The sequence below is a fragment of the Mandrillus leucophaeus genome, unplaced genomic scaffold (genome assembly GCF_000951045.1).
Source record: "Mandrillus leucophaeus isolate KB7577 unplaced genomic scaffold, Mleu.le_1.0 Scaffold1219, whole genome shotgun sequence".
NCBI lineage: Eukaryota > Metazoa > Chordata > Mammalia > Primates > Cercopithecidae > Mandrillus > Mandrillus leucophaeus.
Genome location: NW_012100532.1, coordinates 698,892 through 709,383, shown reverse-complemented (window position 1 = coordinate 709,383; position 10,492 = coordinate 698,892). Strand labels below are relative to the sequence as shown.

General features: G+C 31.5%; 1 protein-coding gene across 4 annotated transcripts in view; it reads left to right on the top strand.

Annotated features, from left to right (window-relative positions):
* Positions 1-10,492, top strand: part of MGAT4C (MGAT4 family, member C) — an 82,294-nt gene that overhangs the window by 23,572 nt on the left and 48,230 nt on the right. Inside the window, exon 2 of one of the 4 annotated variants that reach the window (XM_011971391.1) lies at positions 5,244-5,344. The exons of the other annotated variants lie outside the window; for them this stretch is intronic. Coding sequence (XP_011826781.1) covers positions 5,264-5,344 — 81 coding nt within the window. The 5' untranslated portion in view covers positions 5,244-5,263. The remainder of the gene's footprint in view (positions 1-5,243; positions 5,345-10,492) is intronic. 4 annotated transcript variants of the gene reach the window in all.

Sequence of the window (10,492 nt, the reverse complement as noted above, 5' to 3'; positions counted from 1 at the left end):
AAAAACAGACACATAGACCAAGGAACAGAATAGAGATCCCAGAAATAATGCTGCATAGCTAAAACCATCTGACCTTGAACAAAGTCTACAAAAACAAGCTATGGAGAAAGGACTCCCTATTCAACAAATGGTTCTGGGATAACTAGCTAGCCATATGCCAAAAACTAAATATAGACACCATATACAAAAATCAACTCAAGATGATTTAAAGACTTAAATGTTAAACCTAAAACAATATAACTGTAGAAGATAACCTAGGAAATACCATTCTGGACATAGGACTTGGCAAAGATTTCATGACAAAGATGCTAAAAACAATTGCAACAAAAACAAAAATTGACAAATTGGACCTAATTATACTGAAAAGCTTCTGCACAGTGAAAGAAACTATCAACAAAGTTAAACAACCAACCAAAAATAGTAGAAAATATTTGCACACTATGCATCTAGCAAAAGTCTAATATCCAGAATCTACAAGGAACTTAAACAAATTAATAAGCAAAAACAAAAACTCCATTATTTAGTGGGCAAAGGACACAGACACTTTTCAAAAGAAGACATACACGTGGCCAACAAACATACGAAAAACTGCTCAACATTACTAATAATTAGAGAAATGCAAATCAACCTCACAATGAGATACCAACTCACGCCAGTCATAATGGCCATTATTAAAAAGTCAAAAAATGACAGATGCTGGCAAGGTTGCAGAGAAAAGGTAACGCTTGTACACTGTTGGTAAATGTAAATTAGTTCAGTCATTGTGGAAAGCAGTGTGGCGATTTCTCAAATATCTCAAAATGGTAATTCTACTGTTCAACCCAGCAATCCTATTATTTGGTATATACTCAAAGGAAAATAAATCATTCTACCATAAAAACACAGATATATTCATTGTGGCACTATTCTCAAAAGGAAAGACATGGAATAAATCTAAATGTCCATCAATGGTAGAATACATGAAGAACCTTACACAGCCATAAAGAATGAGTTTATGTCCTTTGCAGCAACACAGATGGAGATGGAGGCCATTATACTAAATGAACCAACACAAGAACAGAAAACCAAATACCACCTGTTCTCACTTGTAAGTGGGAACTAAACATTTAGCACATATGGACACAGATAAGAGAACAACAGAAACTAGGGCCCACTTGAGGTGTACGATAAGAGAAGGGTGAGGATCAAAAAACTACCTATCAGGTGCTATGCGTATTACCTGGGTAATGAAATAATCTCTACACTAAACTCCAGTGACACACAATTAACCTATGAGACAAACTTGCACATGTACCCCTGAACCTAAGATAAAAGTTAACAAGTAAGTATATAAATAAATAAAATGGAATAAAGTAAAAACACAAGAGAACTCCAGATACTTATCTGAAATTGCTCCATTTTTGCATATTGTGTAGACCACATTAATGCTGCTAGAATGTTGATTTCCCTTCTGGTTGCTATTTTTGTGAACCTTACATCATTGAACATTGCAGGTGTTGCAATAAAATTCCTATTTTTCAGGTCTTTTTCCAACTGATATATTTCTTTGTTATTGATGTTAATATATTCATGCATATTCATAATCTAGTCTCTTTAAATATTTATGTAATATTTTGCTCTCATGCATTAAAGTGTAAGAACAACGTAAGCAAATTTAACTGAAATAAATACCACTATAAAAGGTCAGCAAAACCAGATAAAAAGAATGCAGTAAAGACAGAAATAATGTTTTATATAAATTTCTATGCACACCATTTTGGCCGTCGTTTCACTTGGTTTATCCCACTGTGACCCTGAAAATTAAATGTTGGATGTGAATCTACTATTCACTCAGTTATTATTGGTTCCTACTTAACCTCTTACCACACTGTGATTCTAGTGCTTAAGATGCATGTATTTCACACATGATGTTGCAACCTGAGTTGATTTTTTTAGAAAAAAACACAACTATTCATAATGTGAAGAGAACCACTGACTATGATAGATTTAATTTGAGAAAGAATGTCAATATTAAGTGTGGCACCAACATGCTATTACTCCCATATTTGATTATACATGTTTTATGCTTTTGTTGGTGACTAAATGTAATGGTTACAAGAAACACTGTTACCGTAGACTCTAAGTACAATTTTGCATTCTTTCAAATATACTACATCAAACTTCAAGAAACCTCTGGCTAGTTTTTGTCCTATCAATAACAAATTAAATTGGTCACTTGGATTATTTTGGCATTGAACTTTTCTTCTGCATAAAGTTGTAATTGAACTAATAATCTTTACTTTTTTTCTGGCTTCATTATTCTGTGATTATCAGTTTTAGCCCATTTCTCATAATTTAATAAAATTTGCTTTGAACTATTGAGTAAATGACAAACATTTCCTTCTGGATTAGAATATAAGTAATATTCCATTGGGAAACAATGCATAAATATTTATAACATCTAATGAAATTTCAATCTTGCCTCTTTAACCTTGTTTTAAAAACTCCCAATCCAATGTTTTACAACTAATAGATTTCTCAACAAGTTCTTGATACCAGTAAACGTTTTCACTGTTTATTATTGTTAGTCTTTGATACAAGTGTACCAGTGAACCTTTTCATTTAATGTGTTTTATCTCATGTAACAGTCTGTAAATGTAGTCATACTCACTAATATTAAGTCATAGTATAGACATCATCTCATATTTAGTCTATAAAGTGAAGAATTCTGGCATAGACTGTCATCTTTTCAATTCCACAATTATATTGATTTCAACTCCAGTGTCATTCTATACACATAAGCATCATACAAATTGTTCACATGAATTTTTTTAACCAGTTGGCATGAGATTCCAAGATGTGCAAACCTAAGTACAAATTTTACTCTGACTTAACAGTTGTATCTACGTGGGAAAATTATTTCAATCTCTGAGACGCCTGTGTCTCTCTTGTAAAATGGCACAACTCACACGTATTGCCATCTCTTTTCTTCCTTCATTTATAAGTCTTTGTCATGAAATATGGTATTTCCACTACAGGGAAAAAAATGTGCTTGATGTCATTTTTACCTGATTTTTAATGTGCTCTTTTTAATAGGCACAACAAACATTTGTCCAAGTCAATTGCTACTTCTTGTTAAGAAACTTAATGTTTATTATTAAATGACTGTTTCTTTTCTTTCTTTTTTTTTTTTTTTTTTTGAGACGGAGTCTCGCTCTGTCGCCCAGGCTGGGGTGCAGTTGGGGTGCAGTGGCCGGATCTCGGCTCACTGCAAGCTCCGCCTCCCAGGTTTACGCCATTCTCCTGCCTCAGCCTCCGAGTAACTGGGACTACAGGCACCCACCACCTCGCCCGGCTAGGCTAGTTTTTTTGTATTTTTTAGTAGAGACGGGGTTTCACCGTGTTAGCCAGGATGGTCTCGGTCTTCTGACCTCGTGATCCGCCCGTCTTGGCCTCCCAAAGTGCTGGGATTACAGGCTTGAGCCACCGCGCCCAGCCGTATAAATGACTGTTTCTATACTGTCCCTCCAAATACGGTTTTATGTAATAAAATTAATCCCCAGACACTTTCTCATCTGTAATAATTATACTTTCACAGTTGTTTTTAATGTTCTTGAATTACATACATTCATCAATGAATAAAGAGAAAACCCTGAGACAGGATCTAATTGCAATATATCTATCCTGTAAAGTTCCTCATTAGGTATAAATAAAGTGTCCTCACTCATATCATGGGCAACGGTATTAAATTAGAAGAGTGGCTCCCTCCTCGCTGAAGAAAATGAAAAGTGACTCCCTCCTCGCTGAAGAAAATGAAAATAGAGAAAATAATAATTTATAATGGTCTAGAAATATTTAAGCGGGTTCTCCTCTCTACTTTTTTGGGTAGATCCAGCCTCCTGACATTTTCTTTAAGGCAGGAAATTGTGATTAAGGAAAGAAGCTGAAAGGGAAGTTTGTATTCTCATTCTCACACTGTAAAAAGATTTTACTCTGCTAGTTTTTAGCAAGTTAGATCTCTGTCCAACCAATTTAAATAAGTTTATATGTATTTAAATGTACTATTTAAAAAGCATAGTAAGGTCAGTAGGGCATTAGCAACCTTTCTGTTATAGTTTTTCTCATAAGTGAGAGCAGATCCAGCCCTACACTCAAATTGGCTGCATACTGATGTTTAGTGCTCCTTTCTTTCCCATGACTCGTTCTAGATTTCGACTCTGTCCTTTTTGATCCGATATTGACATATAACAAGTTTTAATGAAAATTAGAAGCATGTAAACTTCTTACATAGAGCCTGACACATACTAAAAGTTAAATATGCTGGTTATATATATATAATACTGGAGATCATCAGGCTTTACTGCTTATACTATTGTCCATTAAATAGCATCAGGCATTTACTATGTTTTGTCTTTAATCATTTCAGTCTTTTATAAATATCAGCCATAAGACCATCTCGATAATAAATACTGCAAACAATAATTAGAAAATAGAAAAGATAGTGCATACTACCCCAGTTTGAATGATAAAGCAATAAAATAGTAAGCACAATAATTACATGTACAGTGAAAATATAGATAATAGGAATATGTAATGTGAGATCTTATATCATTTCTTAGTTATAATATGGATTCCCCCACTTATTTTCTTTCTCAGTGCTTTTGTTTTAATAAGGTAATCCTACCCCCAATATTTATAATCTCTAGGAACCAGGATCAAAACCTAACCTGTATTTTTCCACACAACATAGCTGACAGAATGGCAACATAGTGTCTTACTAACAGAAACAATTTCCTTGACGTTCTACTAAAGGTTTCTCAAATTTTAATTAAAGAGATGACTCTGTCTGTGTTCTCAAATGGTAAAATTTATCAATTAAAATTCTAATCAAAACTGTTAGGGAACATTTCTGAGGTATACCTGGGCCTAATTTCTTGCCTTCAGTGAGCCCAGAGTTTACCAGGGAAAAAAAAGTTGTGTACAGAAATAAGGGGAAGAAAGTGTTAAAGATGATGTGATGGACAAGCTGCAAGTTAGACACCAGACCCCAAAGAAGTACTGACCACTTCTTACTTATAGGAGAGAAATCGGCAATACTTCATAGTGAGAGCATCACTTGCCCTGCCACGATGAAGAGTTCAGGGTATGTCAGCAGACAAAGGGCATGGTGTTGCAATGGAATGCTGCCAATTACTAGGGCAAGAGAAAGTAATAGGAGCTTTTAATAACAATGAAAAAGATTTTGCACTTTTTGCCATCAGCAGATGGAATCTTGGAATGTCTCATGCTTGGGAAGGACATGGTCAGATTTGTTTTAAGAACGACTGTGCAGAGGAGTGTGGCAAAGGGATCCAGAAGATGCAAGGTATTATTCAGAAAAGGTAGTTGATGGAAGATTTAACAGCATGTGTTTGATAATTTTTTGACTCGATGCCCTTGATTTTCAAAGGCTGGAGAATGTATACAACGTAGGTCAATGTAAAATGTATAAAATACAATATGATGTTGATGATAAGCTATTATGATCTATAATATTTTATACTGATGATAAATAATTACTGTATATATAAAATATTTTTTCTAGGAAAAATGAAATGATTATGGATCATCACTGTTATTTCAACGATGAATTTAGCAAAGTGAAGTGAACTTTAGAAATTAGTCAGATCTCTGGAAAATTATAGTAAAAGCTATAATGAGGGCCATGGGGCATTGAAAGCTTTTGAACTATTTGATAAACCGTGAAATATTAAATTATGCTTAACATATTTCAGCATTACATGTATTCACATAAACTCCAAAATGTGTCTTTAAAATGGATAATTTCCCATTAACCAAACTATTTTAACTGGACCACAATTCTTAATCAGATAAAATACAGTTATAATGTGCAGTATATAATGACCTATACTTCATGTTAATGTTTTTCATCATATTAATTTCATGAAAAACCACGTATATTTTAAAATAAATTTTTTCTATTCTGTTCTCTGGGCCAGAAATATAGTACATCATATTATAATATTTGATCTAAACAATTAAACATTCAATATTAGAGTAGCCAATAAAACAGAAAATTATAATTTTCAAAATGAAAATGTAATGAAATTACTTAAAATATAAAAATTTTTAATTAGGTTTAAATAATGCTTTATGCTAGGATATTTTAACTTAGTCACAGCCATTGTCTTTGAGAAAACATGGAATACAGCAAAAGTTTAGTTATCAGAAGAGACAACAGCCAGGAAAACCCCATGAATATGCTTCCCAGAGGTCTCCAGGTAGCCCTTTCCTCTTCTATTATGATACTGTTACATTTGGTTTGCTTATGAAGTGAGGTACACTGTGATAGTGAAAAATTCATTATTTCCTGAAGATTTCCTAATAATGATTCATTGTAGTTATGTGTTGTCACTATTTTTCCTTTTAGAATATGGACCTACTTATAGTATACTGAGAACTGGTTAATAATGAGTTTGGAAATTAAATCCAAATAGATTGCAACAAGTGTATTTTTCATAAGGATTACCTTCCACTTAATAAATGGTATCATACACAAATGCTTCACTGTTGCTACTTTAATTGAAAAGGATCCCTTTTAGTAATCCTCTGGACTCTAGAGAAATTATACACACATAAATTGGAAGAGCTGAGAAAGCTTATTTAACTAAGCTGTCAACAGCAATATCTCAGATCTGCTTAAATTTACTGAGGGAAGATCTATTTGAAATGCAGAAAATAAACACTGAACCACTTGTAATGTTACAGTCAATGCAGAAGAATATATTACAAGACTAAGGGGAGCTGGAAGTAGCTCTCATAAATGAGACTACCTTTTGACCCATCAATTTTACTAATATGTTTATATCAAAAAATTAGGCACAAAGATATCTTATACAAATTTTAATTGTATCATTTTTGTAAGGTAATATTTGGAACTAAGGGAGTGGGTTAAATAAATACATGTTTCAACTAGACTATTCAGCAGTTTGAAAGAGTAAAGTGAACCTGTTTGTGCTGATATGAAAAGATTTTCAAGATATAGTGAAATAAACGAAAACATGATATGGTTCAACGTATGTGTTATTTTTAAACAAGTGTGTGTGTGTGTGTTTAGTATTTGTGTGTGCATCTGTGTGTGTATGTGCACACAAATGCACAGAAAAGGTCCCAAAAAACAAATTGTAGCAGTAAAGGTAATCAGTAGTAGGAATTACAGTGATGGGAGTAGAGGAGAATATTCAACTGCTTCTATTTTTTCTACATTCTTGCATTGCTTTTGTAATTAAAAATAAAAGTAAAATTATTCTTATTTTATATCCCCACTTCTTATGAATAGGACTTGGACACTTACTTTGTTACCACAGTATTTTTAAAAATTTTGGTGTTAGCAAGAATATGAAATTTCAGGACGGATGACATAAATACACCATCATAACTGCAGGATGTATCTACAGTATTACAAGCATTATAATGTATCATTGTATATTCACTAATATTGAACCATTTATCAGATTAAAAACATATATGTATGTATATATCAAGAGCCCTAAGCATTAAGATTGAGTTGTTGATTAATTACTTTCATTATTTGAAGAGAGACAACATAGCATGATGTCCAACACCACAGTCTGGGGAGTCAGATACACCTCGTCCCAATAGTTATGAAATCCTGGAAAAGTTCATTAAACATCCCCTAAAGCCTCATTTTGTCCTTGATAAGTAAATAGATATGATAATATCTAGTAATTGGAGTCCTAGGAGGATTAAAATAGATAATGCATGTAGAGAGTCCCACAGCCTATCATAAAATAATTTCCCTTAGAATTTAGAATTTTAGTGTTTCTTCATAGCTCTTATTAATAGTCTATTCTTCCTATCTTTAAAAGTTATAAATATTTGAAACAACATATAAAAATATTGTTTTATGGGTTTTTCAACAATGGATAAATTTTTAAAACTGTTTAATTCTCTCATGACATCTTTAGTTATTGAATATAGAAATTTAAGTATTTTAGTATGAGACAGCTAGGGGATAGTCATAGAGAAATATATTTTATGTCATTCTTTCATTTTAGTTGCTTATCTACATAATGCCATGAATCAATGATGTTTCGATTACACAAGGGAAATAATGCAAAATAGATTATAAGATTGAACATAGGAAAATTGATTTTCACTGTTGAAATTATTAATTTCTTTCTAGAAAGAGTTTTTCATTGCAGATTTTTATTGTGCTCTCAAACCATAACTTCTTTCCTAATCGATAAAGTAATTTATACCATCAGGGAAATTAAAAAAAAAAGATATACTGAAATGTTGGTATAAAAATTATGTTTAGGGACCTGGTAATAAATCTAGGTTATGTCTATTTTAAAATTCAGTTATTTCTTTATAAAAATCACTTGATAATTTACTTAAAGGAATCTGTGACCAACAGGAAAAGACAACATTTGAATTCCGGTTTCATCTTAAGTAAGCCAAATGAATCAAGATTGTCATACAGTTGTTAATATAACAAGGTTTAATCCTAAACTTCAGTCTGAAAATAGAAAAAAAAAAAAAAAAACTAGTTCGGGTATTTGAAATGTTTAAGATTTGATAACTCGAAAAACGGGAATTGACACTTTAAAATGCATTTTTTAAATGTTAATTATACCATTACGATAAATGTCCTTAGAACACAGATACTTATTCTTCACATTTGACCATTTGACTATGGAAATTACTCCTTCAATCTCATTGGGAGCATGTTGTAGGATAGTTAATGACATTTTTCTTCTTTTATCTGAATTATCGCCAATGACATCTTTCTTCTTAAACCTGAGTTACCAACTTGAGTCAATCTGAAATTACTTGTCATTCATGCACTATGATGTACAATTCTGTGGCCTGATTTGTCAATTCAGATGTTAGAGTGCAGCTTTAAGAGTCTTTATATAAATGAAAATTATATCTTCTATAAAATCAATATAAGAGCAGTAATTTTACAAAGTACAAAGGGAAAGAAGTAAAACCCTGTTAGGCTTGGAAGACAATTTTTGACTTTAGATCTAGTCCCTTCTAGAATTTTTGCTCTATATTTTTTGCATAATTTTGATAGTATATACAGAATTTTAGGGCTTTTTCAAGTGCATTTTTCTAAATATAAGCTATATGCATATTTTTTAATAGAAAAAATTATTAATTGAGAAAAGACAAAAGTAAGTGTCAAAAGTAAAACCATTATTCTATTCTGTATCCCTGTTTAGCATTATTTACCCATATACAGAGTAGAATGATGATTATCTGAAGCTGGAAAGAAGGGATGGTTAATGGATATATACATAATTTAAAAATTACAAAATATAGAAAGGTATAAAGAAAAAAGTAACAAACATCCATAATTGTACAAAATGCATACTATTGATATGTCATTGTAGTTCTTTAGTCTTTCTCTGTATACATTTTTTCATAGTTAAAGTTTTACATATTAAACATATAAGAACATTAGAGGTCTTAAATGCGAGATAATATGTGGAGGTTTTTTTTGATACATATTATACTTGTTCATTCAGGAAGAATTTTAAAGATAAATTAAAAAATCATTTCTCAAGTTTCTCGACATGGAAGTGACCTTTAAATTGCCCAGCTCAGCTCTAACTTTCTAAATGGGATAAAGAACAAACACTTTGTAATTATTCTTATAAACTACAAACCATGCAAATATTATAGTCATTTTCAGTAAACTCATGAATGGAAAAAAAAGCTAGTTACTGCTTCAAGTGGCTACAAACAACAATATTATGTGTTCTATTTGAAGCTTAGATGCAGTTTTATTATATGTATATAATAATAAATATTTCTATAATATAAACATATAATTACATAAGTATTTATATAACATATATAATATATTTTGTGATTCTACAAAATTTGAAGTTACAAAACAGGAACCAAGCTTAATATAAAGTCTTAAATAGTACTTAATATAAAAATCTAGCTTCACCGCTTGGCTTTAAAAACAACCTGAGGATACCTAAATCCTACTGGTTTCTTGAATCTGGAATCAAAATTAAGTAAGAAAAAACTGCAGTCACTTTTCACCATAGTCTCTCCATTCTTGGTTCTTAATTCATCTCTAAAATGACTTGGTGGAAATTTTAATTATTTTCTAAAGAGGAAAATAAATCAATACTTTATTTCTGAAGACCTTACCTATCAGAAAAAAAAAAAAAATTACTTTGCCTCTGCAAAATAAAGAGAACTTTTGTGAACTACAATTATGGAACAATAACATAACATTTCCCTTCAAAAATTTCAAGGTATTTTCTTATTATCTTCTCATTTAATAAAACTATTACCGAATATAAATCTGAAACCAGGTTGTTCATTTTGTTTATCATGAGCTCTATAATGCATTAATTTATACTATTTCCACTTAGATGGTGGTGAGATTTTACGAAAACAGGAAATATCAACAACTTTATAATATAGAAATGTTACACTCCTTATGTCACTTTTTTTTTTTTTT